General features: G+C 53.5%; 1 protein-coding gene across 2 annotated transcripts in view; it reads left to right on the forward strand.

Annotated features, from left to right (window-relative positions):
* Positions 1-17,301, forward strand: part of Ehd2 (EH domain containing 2) — an 18,395-nt gene extending 1,094 nt beyond the window's left edge. For both annotated transcript variants that reach the window (XM_008822229.3, XM_029558255.1), the window contains exons 2-6: positions 2,167-2,624; positions 3,141-3,238; positions 8,508-8,920; positions 13,864-14,028; positions 15,430-17,301. In XM_008822229.3, the coding sequence (XP_008820451.1) occupies positions 2,221-2,624; positions 3,141-3,238; positions 8,508-8,920; positions 13,864-14,028; positions 15,430-15,981 (1,632 nt within the window). In that variant the 5' untranslated portion in view covers positions 2,167-2,220 and the 3' untranslated portion in view covers positions 15,982-17,301. The remainder of the gene's footprint in view (positions 1-2,166; positions 2,625-3,140; positions 3,239-8,507; positions 8,921-13,863; positions 14,029-15,429) is intronic.
* The last annotated feature ends 279 nt before the right edge of the window (positions 17,302-17,580 follow it).

The following is a 17,580-nucleotide window of genomic DNA, read 5'->3' on the forward strand; positions in this document are numbered from 1 at the left end:
GAGAGAGAGAGAGAGAGAGAGAGAGAGAGAGAGAGAGAGAGAGAGAATTACTGATAATCAGGGAAGAGAGGTATCACTACAGACCCTACAGTGAATACAAGACTCTTGAGGGGACACGGCAAACAGTGGACCAGTTGCCAGAGTTTAAGTCCCAGCTAGAGTAGTTTAGCTTAGTGATCCTGGATAAGCTATTGCTAACTTTCCAAGGCTTCATTTCCTCCTTAGAACAGTGGGCCTGGGGACTAGGGATGCAGCTCTGATAGTAGAGTGCTTGCCTAGCATGCTTGAAGCCCTGGGTTCCAGCCCCAACTCTGGATAAAACTAGGCATGTCTGTAATCTCAGCATTCAGAAGGTGGAGACAGGAAGACAAATTCAAGAACATCCTCAGCTGCATAGTGAGTTGAAGGCCATTGTTGGAAACATGAGATTCAGTCTCAAAAGAAATGAAAAAAAAAAAAAATGGGGCTGGAGAGATAGCTCGGTGGTTAAGAGCACTGGATGTTTTTCCAGAGGACACAGGTTCAGTTCCCAGCACCCACACCCACATGACAGCTAACATCCTTCTGTAATTCCAGTTCCAGTTCCAATGCCCTATTCTGACCTCTGTGGACATTGCATGACATGGGTGCACTTAGATACATGCAGACAATACATTCACACACATAAAATGAAAAATAAAATAAAGAAAAAGAAAAATGGAGATAAGTCAACCTTAACAAAAATTAAGTGAACCACCACAGGATTAGGGATGTGGCTCAGCAACAGAACACCTGCCTAGAATCCCCCAGTGAGGGGCTGGGGTGTGGCTCAGTGGTAGAGCACCTGCCTAGAATCCCCCAGTGAGGAGCTGGAGGAATGGCTCAGAGGTAGAGAGCAGTTGCTCAAAAACCCACCAATGAGGAGCTTGGGCTTGGCTTACCTGTATTGCACTTGCTTAGCATGTCCAAGGCCCTGGGTTCCATCTCCAGCAACCCCCTCCCAAGACATGAGCTGGCACCATCTCTGGCTTCCAGTGATCATAAATGTTGAATTCTTTCTTTCAAACACCAAGGCTCCTTCTGACCTGGGTGCATCCAAGGTAACCTCCACAGCCTCGTTCCTCAGCCCTCTGGCTCTGTATCCCCACTGGACAATCCTCTGTTCCCAGTCCCCAAGAGCCTGTCACACCCCAGGGCCTTTGCACACCCTGTCCTCTGCCTAAGACCCTTAGTCTTGCTTGTCTTTTATGAAGTGGCTCAAAAGTCAACCCTGTAGTGAGCTTTGCTGACTCTGTGATCACCTTCTCATGCCTCCTCTGGAGATCTGGATTTTCACAGACAACATTAGCTATTGGGTGTCCAGGTCCTCAGGGAGGCTGGACTCTGGGTAGCAGTTGGCCCTTATGATTCATTTCTGGGGTGACAGCTTCTGCAGCGTGGCACAAGCCATTTCTGTGAAAATGCATTAAGTAATAGAGGAAGAGGGGGATGAAGACATTCAGGAATGGGTTTCTGTCTTGGGGGTGAGGTTTTTTTTTTTTTTTTTGAGGTAGGGCCCCACCATGGAGCCCAAATCCGCTTTGAACTTATGATCCTATTGCTTCAGTCATCAGAGTGCTGAACAGGCATACCTCACCACACCCAGCTCAAGGATGTGTTTTTTCCTGAAGGTTCCATCCTTTCCTTTATTCATCCCGTCATCTTCCATTCCCAATTTTCCCCCACACACCCCACCTTTTTTGAGACAGGGTCTCACTAAGCAGCACTGGCTGGTGTGGAACTCCCTATGTAGACCAGGTTAGCCTCACAGAGATCTGCCTGCCTCTGCCTCCTGGGTGCTGGAATTAAAGTCATCCAACATCACACCAGACCCAGTTCCTCTTCTTGAACCATATCAATCAATCTTTCTTCTCCTCCTCCTCCAGTTCATGCTAGCTAGCCCCTCTTCCTCCTCTCCCTCCTCCTCTTCCTCCACCTCTTCTCTTCTTCCTCCTCCTCCTCCCTCCTCTTCCTCCTCCTTCCTCTCTCCTCCTGTTCCTCCTCTTCCTTTTCCAATCCTCCTCCTCCCCTCCTGCTCCCCCTTCTCAGCTTCCTCCCCTCCTCTTCCTCCCTCCCACTCCCCCCCATCTCCCCCCCTTGCCATTCCCTAGCCACCTCCGGTCATGTTCCCTCCTCCTCCTCCTGCAGGTAGCTCTCCATCCCCGCACCTCCCTTGGTGACCCAGTGAGCGTCAAAGTTACCATGTTCAGCTGGCTAAAGCGAGGCGGGGCTCGGGGCCAGCAACCCGAAGCCATCCGCACAGTGACCTCGTCCCTCAAGGAGCTGTACCGCAACAAACTTCTGCCGCTGGAGGAACACTATCGCTTCGGGGCCTTCCATTCACCTGCCCTAGAGGATGCCGACTTCGACGGCAAGCCCATGGTGTTAGTAGCTGGCCAGTACAGCACTGGCAAAACCAGCTTCATCCAGTACCTGCTGGAGCAGGAGGTTCCCGGCTCCCGTGTGGGGCCCGAGCCCACCACCGACTGCTTTGTGGCTGTCATGCATGGCGAAACAGAGGGCACCGTGCCGGGCAACGCTCTGGTTGTGGACCCCGAGAAGCCCTTCCGGAAACTCAACCCCTTTGGGAACACGTTCCTCAACCGGTGAGTGTGGCAGCCGCTGGCCAGGCACAGGGCTTCCATCCCTGACTGCGTCTGTCTTTTTGGTCTCCCATTCTCTTAATCCTGCCTGCTTCTTTCCCTCCCTCATCTGCTCCTGTCCCTTCCCTAGGTGATCCTGGGTTTCAGTTGTGCCTCTGCCCCCACAAATGCTGGGTAGCCTTGGGCAAGTGACTTAACCTCTCGGTGCCTCTCATGCTCACCTAGAAAATGAAGGTAACCCAAGGTTATAGTGGTGACTTGGGATATTCTCAGACACAGATCTGGTTGGTTTATATATGTAATATACATTATATAATATATATAATAAACATTTTATATATGTAATATATATATAATATCCGTATGTATATAATATGGATCCTATGGTTCCTCCTAAACTTCTTTCTTTCTGAGGCCTCCGTCTTCTGCACCTGCCTCTCTTCATAATACCCTTGGTATCCTTTTTTCTATCCTTCCGCCGGGCTCTGTATTAACCCCTGACCTCCACCCCCCCGCCAGGTTCATGTGTGCCCAGCTCCCCAACCAGGTCCTGGAGAGCATCAGTATCATTGACACACCTGGCATCCTGTCAGGAGCCAAGCAGAGAGTGAGCCGTGGTGAGCAAAGCTGGGGCAGTCTGAGGGAGAAGGCTGGGACTGGATCCCTGGGTCTGAGGGAGGAGTGCTGGGCCCTGTCTGTCTGGGTGTGAGACTGGACCCTTGGGTCTGAAGGAAGAGGCCGGGCCTATATATCTAGAGCTGAGGGAAGAGGGTAGGGCCTGGACTCCTGGGTCTGAAGGAAGAGGCCGGGGCTGGACCTGCCTAGGGAGGAGAACTCTCACTGCCCCTGCAGAGTAGACCCCAGCAGTCAGGGCAGCAGAAGGGAGGAACAGGAGGCTGCCATTCCTCCCCTGGTGCTGGTTGGTGGGTGGGGGAGGCATGAGTGAACACGTGTGAGCAGGCTAGGGCCACATGTCTGGGTGAGCCACACGGATGGAAAAGGAGAGATGAAGAGACAGAGACTGAGGGGTGATGAGGTGGAGGGGCTTAGAGAGCCTGGAGACCCAGGAAGAGAGAGCACAGGGTGGGGAGGCCCTGGGCCCCAGGATTGCCTCAGCGAGGTCCTGGCTAGGAGGGTGGAACGCAGATGGGGCTGAGGGAGAACCTGGGTGGGGGCCAAGGCTGGGCCTGGAATTTATAAACAGCTGTGCAGGGGGAGCTGCAGTGGGTGAATTCCAGCAGGGCCTTGAGTGAGCCTGTCCCCACCCACCAGGCCCAACCTCTGAGCCCCACTCCTACTCTGTTCCCCTCCCCAACCCCTCCCCCAGCTTCTGCCTCCACTCCAGCATCCAGGCCCCCAGTCTCTCTGTTCATCCTGCTAACCACCCCACCCCCTTTATTTTGCTGGGAAAGTAGGGCAAAGGAGGCAGCAGTGTGGGGCAGAGGGGACCCAGAGGCCAGGCAGGAGGCCTGGGCTCCAGAGTGACTGGTCCCCTGGCTGCTGTCCAGCAGCACAGCCCCTTGGGGGCAACACAGGAGGCAGCTGCAGACGCAATAGTAGCAGAGTAATCAGCAGGGAATGGGGAGGGTGAGGAAGGGGGGACAGGGAGGAGGGTCAGGGTGAGGAATTCCTGGGGCACCCAGCCCATGGGCTAGGTCTGAGACATGGAAAGGAGCCCATGGCCCCAGCCTCTGCAGGAGATGGAGTGGGTGGAGATGGGGAATCCCCCTTCCTCTGGCCCTAGGGGCACAGGGGGTGGAGTCTATCTGTACAGTGGGATTAGGGGTGCTGGGTAAATCCTAGGAAAGTGTGTTATTGTGACTGTGTGATGAGTGTTGGAGACTATGTATCTGTCTGTGACTGTGCTGACAGATGTGTAGAGTCATGACTCTGGAGTTCTATGATTTGATGGAAATGTGTGAGTGGCCAGCTGTGTATGCTGTGTGCCTCTAATTGTGATTGGATGTGACTTTATGTGACTCTGAGAGATGCTGTGACACTGGGGGACATGGTGGGATCTTGTGTAAACAGCTGTTTTATTCAGTGTTACTTCTTTGCACATATTGGATAAACACTCTACTATCAAACTGGGGAATTCTAGGCAGGGGCTCTACCACAGAGCCACACCCCTCACCTCACTGAGGGATTCTAGGCAAGTGCTTTCCTGCTGAGTCACATCCCCGGATCTTGTGTGTGACTCTGTGTACAGATGAGAGAGAGAGAGAGAGAGAGAGAGAGAGAGAGAGAGAGAGAGAGAGAGAGAGAGAGAGAGAGAGAGAGAGAGAGAGAGAGAGAGAGAGAGAGAGAGAGAGAGAGAGAGAGAGAGAGAGAGAGAGAGACAGAGAGAGAGACAGAGACAGAGAGACAGAGAGAGACAGAGAGAGAGAGAGAGAGAGAGAGAACCTACATCTGTGTGGGTCACTTGCTGTGCATTTTGGAAGGTGCATACTTGTTGGGGAAAGCTGAGTGTGGTTGTGCATGTCTGTCATCCCAGCATTTGGGAGGCTGAGGCAGTAGGATTGAAACCAGTTAAAGGCCAGGTGGACATCACAGTGATGTCTCAAATGAAAGGTATACATTCAGTCAGACCTGTGTGCTGATTTCTGTGTCTGTAATGGCTGGCTCCTCAGCATCTTTGTGATCATGTGGCCATGCATATCTGTGTAGGTCCCAGACTCTGAAACATATGTACCTGTCAGAGAACATGGGTCTGGCTGTAGGAGAGTCAGAATGTGTCTAGCTATTGGGTGCCGGTGTGGGTGTCTTACTTCGTACTGGTGGAGGTGTGGCTGCCTGGGAATGCCTGCCTGGTGTGACCACTCCCTGGAGTGTCCCTCTGGCTCACCCCCAGGTCTAGACTCTACTAGTATTTTATTTCCTTGTTTTTGGAGACAAGAGTCCTATTTTGTAGTCCAAGCTAGCCTGGAACTCACTATATAGACCAAACTGGCCTCAAACTGGTGGCCATCCTCCTGCCTCATCCTCCCGAGTGCTGAGGTGACACGTATGGGCCACCACACCTGGCTATGCTCCTTGAAACTGTAACACCTCAAGACTGTAACCAGTCCTCTCTGGGCCTCTGTTTCTTGCCTGGGGAGAAAACATAGGTGGTTCTGGGAAGGGTTAACTTAGTGCAAAGTGCTTAAAACAGCGCGTGGCACACACGGGGTGCTGGGTGCCTGGTATCCAGGACTGTTTTTCTTGGGTGAACATCTCGTTCCTCTGCCACGTCTCCATTCCCACGCTGACTCAACGTCCCTGCCTCCCTCTCCCTCCCTCCCTTCTGCCTTCCCTCCCTTTCCGCCCCATGAGACACCCTTTCCAAATCTGGGCCAGGGTGTATGTGTGTAGACACTGGGGAGGGAAGAGAGGCCAAGCTGCTAACCCTATAGTGACCTGGCCCTTCCTCCCCCAGAGAAAAGATCCTCCCCCTCCCCCTTGGCCCACAAGAAGCTGATTGCCTCCTGGGCTGGGGACACCGTCAAAGCCAGCGGCTGCCCTGATACCACCTGCTTCAGTTGCTTTAACAAGTCCCTTAGCTTCTCAGTTCATCATGGGGAGCATGGGGTCATAAAGCTGGTGTTCTGATATCTAGTGAGTCTGTTCTACCCCTGATCTCCAATCAGGACCTCAGTTTGCTGCCCTTCCTGTCCCGCCTTCCTGTCCTGCCAGCTGCCAGCTCTGTATGCCCTCCTCCAGAAAGCCTTCCTGGACCCACCCCCAGGCCGAGTCAGACACCCCTCTGGTCTCTCCACAGCTACCCAGAACCCTGTATTCCATCCTGACCATTCTAGGGGTAGATGGGTTTGTCCCCAATCTGGAGGGACAGAACTGGCCTCCCTCCTGCTCAGAGCAGGCAGGTAGAGATGGTTGGAAACTGTCTCCCCTGTGGGTCTGATGCCTCCATGACTGACTTGTTTAATGCTTACTGTACTCTGGGCACTGTTTTTTTTTGTTTGTTTTTGGTTTTTTTTTTTTCCTTGAGTTTTCTTGAAGTATGATTTACATACCAGAGAGCTATTCCACTTTGAAGTATGCAGCTCAGGGTGGACCAGTGGCCTCAACTCTTCTGTAGATGGTCTTATTTGTCATCCTGTAATTGTCACAGTAGACTATGAAGTACATCCTACTATGATTTTTTAAAAAATATTTTATTATTTTTATTTTATGTGCATGAATGTATTGCCTGAATGTATGTAAGTATACCCATTTTGTGCAATGCCCATGGAGGTCAGAAGAGGGAGTCGGATTCCCCTGGAACTGGAGTTATGGACAATTGTTAGTCGCCATGTGGGTGCTGGGAATTGAACCTGGGTCTTCTGAAAGAGCAGCCAGCCAGTGGCTCTTAACCGCTGAGCTGTCTCTCCAGCCCCCGATTTTTTTTTTTTTTTAATTTAGAGAAGGGACAAGTTCAGAAAGGTTAAGCTCCTTGCCTAAAGTCACACAGCTTGTGGGGCAGGGGTTCCTCACCGGCAGGTCAGGGGTGGGTCTCAGTCTCTCTTCACTACCCAGAGACACATAGGGAAACTGGGAGTGGGCTCAGGTGTGCTGGGGGCGTCTTTGAAAACACTTTAGGATTTAAAATTTTATGTGTGTGTGGGTTTGTTCAATGATGCATTACCTGTTGAGGCCAGAAAGGGGCGTTGGAGCCCCTTGATCTGGAGTTACAGGCAGTTGTGAGCTGCTGACATGTGGGTGCTGAGAACTGAACAGGGGTCCTCTGGAAAAGCAGCCAGTGCTCTTAACTGCTGAGCCATCTTTCCATCTTATGTTGCTTGCATTTTTTAAAGTGCACCACATACGTGCAATGCCTGAATAGACCAGAAAAGGGCATCAGATCCCCTGGAACTGGAGTTACAGATGGCTGTTAGCCACCATATGTGTGCTGGGAACTGCACCTGGTCCTCTGCCAGAGCAGCCATTGCTTTTAACCCCTAAGCCGTCTGAACCCCTAAGATTTTTTTTTTGATCTTTTTGATACAGGGTCTCCCCTGTAGCCCCCTCTGGCCTGGAACTCACTATGTAGACCAGGCTGGCCTTGAACTCACAGAGATCTGCCTGCCTCTGCCTCCCGTGTGCTGGGGTTAAAGGCATGTGCCACCATGCCCGGCCCCCTAAGTTTTTTTTTTCAAAATATATTTTATTTATTATTTTTATTGTATGTGTATGCGTGTATTGCCTGCATGTGGGAAGGTGCACCCATGTCATACAGTGCCCATGGAGGCCAGAAAAGGGCATTGGGTCCTCTGGAACTGGAGTTACAGGTGGTTGTTAGCTGCCATGTGGGTGCTGGGATTCAAACCTGGGTTTTCTGCAAGAGCACTCAATGTTTTTAACCACTGAACCATCTCTCCAGCAGATTAAAAAAATGTATTTTAGCATATTTTGGTGTGTATGCGTACATGCACAGCGTCAAGAGGTCAGTGGACAACTTGCAGATCCTATTCAGATCTTCAGGCTTGGCGGCAAGCCACTTTAGCTTCTGAACCATCTCACTGGCCCCACACTTTAAAAGTTTAGCTGCTGAAAAATCCATCTATGTAAATACATCCCTAGTGTGCCTAGGAAATGAATGAATGAATCAATCAATCAATCAATGAGCGAGCCAGTAGGATGGAAGCAGGGAGTGTGGGGAAGGTTGGGGTAATTTCTCCATCCCAGTAGCCAGATGGATTAAGGGGCTGGATAAATTCTGGATTCCAAAGGGTCGCAGTTATAAAATACCCGTGGGGCCCATTTGGCTACACAAGGATTTGGATAGTTAACAACCTGGACGTCTGTACAATCCAGCACTGGTGGAAAAGAATGGATGTGAACGGCTGAAGAGTGGGTTTCTGACTTCTGATGACTCCTGCCCCATAAACGCCTGTCCCCTGCCCACTCCAGGCTACGACTTCCCTGCTGTGCTACGCTGGTTTGCCGAGCGAGTGGACCTCATCATCTTGCTCTTTGACGCCCACAAGCTGGAGATTTCCGACGAGTTCTCAGAGGCCATCGGCGCCCTGCGGGGCCACGAAGACAAGATCCGCGTGGTGCTCAACAAGGCAGACATGGTGGAGACGCAGCAGCTGATGCGCGTCTATGGGGCGCTCATGTGGGCGCTGGGCAAAGTAGTGGGCACGCCTGAGGTCCTGCGCGTCTACATCGGCTCCTTCTGGTCCCAGCCGCTCCTGGTGCCTGACAACCGGCGCCTCTTCGAGCTGGAGGAACAGGACCTCTTCCGAGATATCCAGGGCCTGCCCCGCCATGCAGCGCTGCGCAAACTCAACGATTTGGTGAAGAGGGCACGGCTGGTGCGGGTGAGCAGGGTGGGGAGACAGGGGAGGAGTGTGAGAAGCTGGGGAGGATTGGGGGAGGCAGAGGACTAGGGGAGGCAAGGGAGGATTGAGGGAGGCTGAGGAAGACTACAGGAGACTAAGAAGGACTGAGGGAGGTTGGGGAGGACTGAGGGAGGTCAGGGAGGAAGTCAAGAGGCTGAGGGAGGACTAAAGAAGGCTGAAGAGGTGTGTAGGGAGGATTGAGTGAGGCTGAGGATGACTGCAGAAGTCTGGGGAGAATCATATTAGGCTAGGGAGGATTGTGAGAGTCTAGGTAGGATTGAGGGCGGCTGGGAAGGTCGTAGGTTAGGGAGGACTGTGGGCGTCTGGGGAAGACTGAGGCTGGGGAGGATTGATGAAGTCTTGGGAGGACTGAAGGCGACTGGAGGGACTGAGTCTTGGAAGAACTCAGGGAGTCTGGAGAGGACTGAGGGAGGCTGGGGAGGCCTTGAGGAGGCTGGACAGACCTATTTCTCCTCCCTCCTCCCTGATTGTGCAGTCAGGCACTGACCTAGCTCCCAGATTCATTCCCTCTCATCCTGAAGGGTCAATCACATGAAGAATGGAGAGAGGGAAGGAATCCCATGCAGAGGGTCCCTTTGCCCTCAGATTCCTACCTTCCCTCTCCGACTTCATCATTCCTGTTGTCCTGGTCATCCTCCTACTGCCAGATGGAATAGCCAACAGCCCCCTCATGACTCCAGCCACTCCCAAATCACTGAACAAAAGCCAAGTCTTCACAGTGGCCCACAGGTGGTCTCCATCCGTCGCTCTTCCCCTGCCTCCTCAGCTCCTGGGCCCTTTGCAACAGCCATTGCACATCACCTCAGTCCTACCTACCTCAGGGGCCTTTGCACTGGCTGTTGGCTCTTCCTGGCAGCCTTCTCCCCTCACCCATCCCCTTTCCTGGCTGTCCGTATGGCTCATTCAGATGTCCCCTTCTCAGAAAGGTGCCTTCCCTTTGATGAGTATAACCAACCCCCACTTTATCCTTTATTCTGTCCTGACTTCCCTCAGCCTCATCACCTCTCAGGAGCCACTCAGTGGGCCCCTGTTTACTGCCTCCTTGATTCAACTTGTACTCAAGTTTTGTAGAATAAGGATCTCAGAATTCCTCCAGCAAGTGTCCCCAGCACCTGAATGTGAATTGCTCTGTAAATATTTACAGAATGAAGGACACTAGGCAGAACCTCAGCTTGAACAAAGTCAACTCTGTGCCTGGCCCTCTGCTGGGAAGTGCCAGGGATGGCTCTGCCCTGCCTCCATCTCAATACCCCAAGGTAGAGGAGGAAACAGTTCAGTGTCTCAAGGCAGTGACGACTCAGCATGGTCCAGGTGTGGGCACAGGACAGGGCACCTGAAGGAATATGCCCCCTTTGAACCCACATAGACAGTTTGGGTGATTCATTTTGGATCTGAGGAAGTGGTGGGAGTTGGAACAGTGAGCATCTTACAGGCTAGGCCAACAAACCAGGGCTGTCCTTTAAGGGCACTGGGGAGCCATGCAAGGATTTAGAGCAAGAGGACAGGGTTGGACTCAAGCTGCCTTCTGTGCAGTGGATTCAAGTCTAGTGCAAATCTAGGAGGCTGGAGTACATGAAACAGGCTGGTGGAGTATGCCTGGAGTAGGCCCCACCTTGGAGAGGAAGAAGCTAGGGGGAGCTTTGCTTTCAGAGCCATTTCCATGGCCCAATGGAACATTCACCCGGGGGGCCACCAGGGTGGAGGTGGGGCAGGAAGCTGGGCAGGCGAGGAGGCCAAGAAGGTTCTAGGTGGTGGAGGTGCCCTGAGGTGTTGGTTTAAGGAGTAGGAGAGGGGTGAATCATGGCCTTCAACCCCACCCCAGGAATCCGTTTTGGGAGGGAGCGCCGGGGTGTCCAAGGCAGCTGCCCCAGGAGACCTGGGGATCCGCCTTCCTCTCACCCTCTGCCCAGCCTGTGCAGGTCTGTCTGGCCTGTCCCTGTCCCTCCACCAGCCTCCCTTTTCTCCTTTCTTCGCAGTTCCCCTCTTTCTAGCTCACTTCCTTGCCCTCTTTCCTCACCTCTCGTCTTTCTCAGGTCCCCAGGACCCTCTCGGGAAGCAGAGGCCAAAGCTGGGGTCCACAGCACTGGGACGAGTGTGGGGACGGACACCTGGCGCCCAGGCCAGGCAGGAGGTGGCTCCGGAAACCCGGGACAAACCCCGGCGTCCGACCCGCGCCCTGGCCCGGCCCCCGCTGCCTCCTTATCTCTTCCTGCCACCTTCCCCTGCTTCCTCTCTGGAAAAGCCATCAGCTATCCAACTAGCCTCGACCGTTACGGGGAGCTGCTGGGGCGGGGACACACACACTCACACACACTCACACACACTCACACACACACACACACACGACACGGGGCTCCACCCACTGGCTCCAGCAGGCCACGCCCCTCTCGGTTGGGATGCCACAACAAGCCATGTCCCTCTCCATTGACTGGTTCCAGCAGGTCATACCTCGCCCCATTGGCCCTTGCAGGCCACACTTCTCTCTAGTGTCCTGCCCCAGCAGACCGCGTCCCGCCCCATTGCCCCCCTCCCATTGACATGTCATACCCCCCCTTCTCTCCATTGGCCCATTTTCCTATGATGCTCACCTTCTCTCTGACAAGCCCCAGACAGGGCACCGCAGGCCACACCCTTCCTCATTGGCTCACATCACAGGCCACGCCCCTTGTCATTGGCCTATCCTCCCAGGCTATGCCCCTCCCCATTGGTCCTCACAGGTCTTATCCTTTCTAATAGTTCATCCTTACAGTCTACATCCCTCTCCATTGGCCTATCATCCCAGGTCATACTTCTCCCCACTGGCCCATCCAGGAAGGCCATGACTCTCCGGCACATTCCTCCCCAGTGACCCTCCTTAGCAGACCATGTCCCACACTGGCCCACTATCTCAGGCCCTGCCACATGAGGCCATGCCCTTCTTCCTCGGCCCACCCCAAAACCATGTTCCTCCCCTTTGACCCTCCCTGGCAGGCCACGTCCTCCCCCACTGGTCCATTCTCACAGGCCACGTCCTTCTCAGATCATTCCCGCCCCCCTCCCATGCCCTGGACAACCCTGCAGTTCCTCCATTGACTCTCACTGGTAGACGGCACGCAACATCCTGGCCACACCTCTTCCCTGATTGGCCTCTCAGCCTCTTCCCTGATTGGTCTTTCAGACCTGTAGGCCACACTCTCCCTCTGGTCCTTGTAGGCTCATCCTTGGCTCCCCACTGCACCCAAGACCCAGGATCCTAGACTTCAAGGTCTGCTCTGACCTCACTGCTCTGTGTGCTCCCTGGCACCCCGCACACCCCTCACAAATGCCCTGGCCACACTTGGTCCAGTTACCAACCATAGCACATAGGGCTTTAACCTCCCTTGATGCTCTCCGGCCATTCAAGGCCACAAAGAGCTCTTGGTGACCCATGTAGGTGCCTCAGTTTCCCATCTGTACAAAGCAAGGTGTGGATGAATCCTCTGGCCTCTGCCTTTTGGTGGAATTAGAAACTACTAGAAGGGGCCATTTCAGGATGCTGGAATGCTTGTGGCCAACACCTTGAAAGAGTTTGTCCCGTTTTTTTCTTTTAAAATTAATTTTATTTTATTGTGTGTATGATCACGTACGTGTGTGTGTGTGTGTGTGTGTGTGTGTGTGAACAGGTGCACATGCCACATTGCACACGTGGAGGTCAGAGGACAACTTTAGGGGGTCAGTTCTTTCCTTCTACCATGTGGATTCTGGGAATTGAACTCAGGTGGTCAGGCTTAGCCACAGGCACCTTTACATGTGGAACCATCTCGCCAGCCTTATTCTGCGTATGCACATTCAGTGATGGTGCTGCCTGTAAACAATAGACACGTCTGAATTCTGTATTCTGCTATCCTTTATTTTTCAATAATGTATGAGAATGTGGTTCAAAGGCTCCCGAGTTCACTGGTTTATCCCCCAACTATTTCCTGAGTGACACTCTGCACATTATCCCAGGGCTGAGGATAGAGGAAGCAGTCAAGGTCCTGGCCCTTCTGAACTTGTATTTGATGAGCCGAGGTAAAACAAGCCAACTGACAGATAAAGTAATGATGACTTCAGCTAAGTTGTGAAGAAGGCAGAAAGGGCCGAGATAACAAATGGTAGTGTTCAGGGTACTTGGTTTTTAACAGACAGCCTCATTGGGTTACTGGGACAGAGCTCTGGACAGAGCACAGGACATGTGCAAAGGCCCTAGGATCGGGGGGAAGGTTGGTGTGATGGTCAGTGAGGAAGGCTGGGAGTGGGAGCACTCAGAGAGGAGAAAGCAGGAGAGAGGATGTGGGTGAGGCTGCCGAAGCCAGCCAGGAAGGCAGCTGCATTCAGGACTTTGGGCTCTTAAGAATTATTGAGGGGAGGGTGGTGGCTGGAGAGATGGCTCAGAGATCAAGAGTACCAGCTGCTCTTACAGATGACTTGGGTTTGGTTCCCAGCACACACACACTGCAGCTAAAAACTATCCGTAATAGCTGGGTGTGGTGGCACATTAATCCCAGACAGGTGAATCTATGTGAGTTCGAGGCCAGCCTCGTCTACACTCCTGGGGAGTTCCAGGCCAGCTGGGACTATAGAGAGACCCTGCCTCAAAAATGAAAGAGAGAGAGAGAGAGAGAGAGAGAGAGAGAGAGAGAGGAGAGAGAGAGAGAGAGAGAGAGAGAGAGAGAGGCTGCATACCGTGATGCACACCTGTCATTCCAGCACTTAGGAGGTGAAGGCAGGAGGACCAGGTGTTCAGGGCTATCCTCTGCTACATAGTGAGTTCAAAGGCAGCCTGCACTACCTGAGACCCCATCTCAAAGAGAAGGAAAGGAATGCAGGTTCCCAGGCCCTGCCCGATCCTCTCTCCTCTGGGTGGCTGTGCTTCGGGCTCAGGTGCCCTCTGTCTTCCACAGGTGCACGCATACATCATCAGTTACCTGAAGAAGGAGATGCCCTCGGTGTTTGGGAAGGAGAACAAGAAGAAGCAACTGATTCTCAAGTTGCCCGTCATCTTTGCGAAGATCCAGCTGGAGCATCACATTTCCCCTGGGGACTTCCCCGACTGCCAGAAGATGCAGGTGAGAGACCCTGCAGACCAGCCATGGGGTGATGCGGGAGTCCCCTTCTGAGGGCAGAGCCCAGGAGGCTGGAGGGGTGGGTGGCACTTTTGTTCATGGATACCCGACTTTATTGTGATAAACACAGTGGAGATGAAAAACATCAATAAAACCTGAATTGTAGATTTTACTTAATTTTAATTCCTTTAAATTTCACTGTGGTAGCAGCTATGACAGTGAACAGAGTAAATCTAGAAGTTGCCCGAGCAACTTCTACTTACAGACAATTGGCTGCATCTTAGTCACATGACCAGACGTCCACATGGCGACAGTATGGGGCCCAGGTAACGGTCATGGATTTAGTACATAGAAGGGACAAGGCTGGCATGGTGGCTCACACCTGTAACCCCAGCAGTCAGGCTGAGGCAGAAGGATTTCTGTGGTCTGTGAGTTTAGTCTAGCTTGGGCTACATAGTGAGTTTCAGAGTATCCTATGCTACATGGAGAGACCCTGTCTCAAAAATAAAGACAAATGGGATATTGGGAGACAGAGGTAACCATGTTCAGGCCCAGGATTGCCAGTGTTGAGGAAAGTTCTATCTCAGGTGTAGCTGAATGGGGCGCATACAGAGATCTGGAGCTGGGCAGGGCAGGGCTGACCGAGCAAATGTGGGGACAGGTCATGCTCACCCAGGCAGGGACTAGTCACTGCCTGCCTCTGTCCTAAGGCTAAATTAGACTGACATCAAACTTGAAACTGTTAATCCAGTTGTTTCATCTAGGCCTGTCACCCCAGCTACTCAGGGGCTTAAACAGGAGGATGACAATTTGAGGGCCACCCTGGGCAATTTACAAAGATCCTGTCTCAAATAGTAAAATAGGTAAACGTGGCTTGGTGATACATGCCTGTAACCCCAGCACTCTTGAGGTGGAGGTGAGGTTTCAGATTGGTTACATGAAGCCCTGGCTCAGAAAAAAAAAAAAATCAAATAGGACTGGTAATGTGGCTCAGAGGTAGAGCACCTGCCTAGAATCCCCCAGTGAGGGGCTGGGGGGTGGCTCAGAGGTAGAGCACCTGCCTAGAATCCCCCAGTGAGGGGCTGGGGGGTGGCTCAGAGGTAGAGCCCCTGCCTAGAATCCCCCAGTGAGGGGCTGGGGGGTGGCTCAGAGGTAGAGCCCCTGCCTAGAATCCCCCAGTGAGGGGCTGGGGGGTGGCTCAGAGGTAGAGCACCTGCCTAGAATCCCCCAGTGAGGGGCTGGGGGGTGGCTCAGAGGTAGAGCCCCTGCCTAGAATCCCCCAGTGAGGGGCTGGGGTGTGGCTCAGTGGTAGAGCACCTGCCTAGAATCCCCCAGTGAGGGGCTGGGGGTGTGGCCTCATGGTGGGTCCCCTTAAGTTCTTGGTATCTGCATCCCTCCCTCTAGGAGCTGCTGATGGCTCACGACTTCACCAAATTCCACTCACTGAAGCCGAAGCTGCTGGAGGCTCTGGATGAGATGCTGACACACGACATCGCTAAGCTGATGCCCCTGCTACGGCAGGAAGAGCTGGAGAGCATAGAGGTTGGCGTGCAGGGCGGCGCCTTTGAAGGCACCCACATGGGTCCCTTTGTGGAACGTGGCCCAGATGAGGCAATGGAGGATGGAGAGGAGGGCTCAGAAGACGATGCGGAGTGGGTGGTGACCAAGGACAAGTCCAAATACGATGAGATCTTCTACAACCTGGCTCCTGCCGACGGCAAGCTGAGTGGCTCCAAGGCCAAGACCTGGATGGTGGGCACCAAGCTCCCCAACTCGGTGCTGGGGAGGATCTGGAAGCTGAGCGACGTCGACCGCGATGGTATGCTGGATGATGAGGAATTCGCCCTGGCCAGCCACCTCATTGAGGCTAAGCTGGAGGGCCACGGGCTGCCCACCAACCTGCCCCGCCGCTTGGTGCCACCCTCCAAGCGGCGCCACAAGGGCTCGGCCGAGTGAGCCAGACATACCCGCTGGCCCGCCATTTCACTTTGCCTAGCTATGGCTCCCCAGCTCCAGTCGGCTGCACGCAGATCCCTGCTCTGACCCCCACACACCCTGCCTGCCCACCCTGCCCAGCTGCAAGGACTTGGGGGGCCCTCCCCACACCATACACCCTAGTCAAAGCACTTAGGGAGAACCAGGGGGCCAGGACAAGATTTCTGTCCATCTTTCATACCTCCACCCTCACACACATTTGTGCTTGTCAGGCACATACCCACACCCACACCCACACCCTAACATCAACTATTCACATACATATTTTTTGCTTTGTTTTTTGTTTTTTAAGACAGTGTCTCAAGTAGTCCAGGCTGCCCTTGAACCCTCTATGTAGTGGAGGATGATCTTGAACTTTTGATCCTCCTGCCTCCACCTCCTGAGTGCTGAGATGACAGGCCTGTGCCACCAAGCCTGGTTTATGCAATGCTGGGGATGGAACTCAGGGCTTCACCCAGGCTAGGCAAGAACTCGACCAACTCAGCTATAGTCACAGCCCCATCAAGTATTTATTGAGCACTTACTGTATGCCAGGCCCTGGTGGAGCTGTGTGATCAGGAATGAGGTGTCTACATAGAAAAAAACTGATTTCTGCAAGACCCTTTTTCCCTTTTTACAAGTGGCGGCCTTTTACCCACCTGAACAAGGGCTCCCTACCCCATCATGTCCTCAGGTCTTGGGACCATTGGGGGTTGGGAGGAGACACAGGACTTCCTACTTCCTCAGATGGACCCCTCTTCTGCCCCTTCCCTCCACTTCCTTTGCTACAGCCCTGTGAATTCTGATCACACCCATTTTCACAAAAACCCTGCAGCAGGCAAAACTTCTAGCTCCATCTGGCCTCATTTTGGGATAGTTTCTATCCTCTGCCCAGTGCTCCTGGTCCCCTCAGCATGCTCTTCGGTTTTGAGACTGCAGCATCCAGCCCTTCTGCCCACCTTCAGGTCATATTTAAATGGAGCCCCTATCAGAGGTAGAAGTCCCCTTCCCCCAGACATCCTGAGAGTAGGGGGTTCTTGGTGCTAGTGCCCTCCCCCTTCCTTAAGGGGACCACCCCATATCTTCTTGTGCCTTCATCATGTAGTGCTTGACCCCGGTGGGGGACACCTTAGAAAACATGGGGAGTGGAAGGGAAACAGCTGGAGACCATGCCTGCTCCAGGCTGCCCACCGGGATTTCCATGCCCAGGACCCACCCCACCCGTGCCTGGAACGGGGCTGGGGCCCCAAGAGTGTCCCTACAGAGCCAATAAAGCCAGGGCTGCTGCTTGTGTCGCTGTCAGGCTGTCTTGAGCCGTGAAGCCCCTAGGGAAGGGGCGCCCTGGTGGCTGGGGGACCCTCCAGGCTTGCAGGGCCTGTGCAGCCTGTGACTCAATGCAGTGGAGCCTGGTGAGTCAGGCCCGGGCTGGGGGCCAGCGCTGCATATTTTCCGAAGAAAATTTACTCCAGGCCCTCCCCACCCCTCCGGGACATCCCTTCTTCCCACCTCCCGCCGCGGGGCCTGGGAACCGAGTCCTGGGCGTGGGCCCGGGCCAGTGCCAGTCCGGGTACAGTGCCACCC

This window comes from Nannospalax galili, unplaced genomic scaffold (assembly GCF_000622305.1).
Source record: "Nannospalax galili isolate Female #2095 unplaced genomic scaffold, S.galili_v1.0 scaffold432, whole genome shotgun sequence".
Taxonomy (NCBI): Eukaryota; Metazoa; Chordata; class Mammalia; order Rodentia; family Spalacidae; genus Nannospalax; species Nannospalax galili.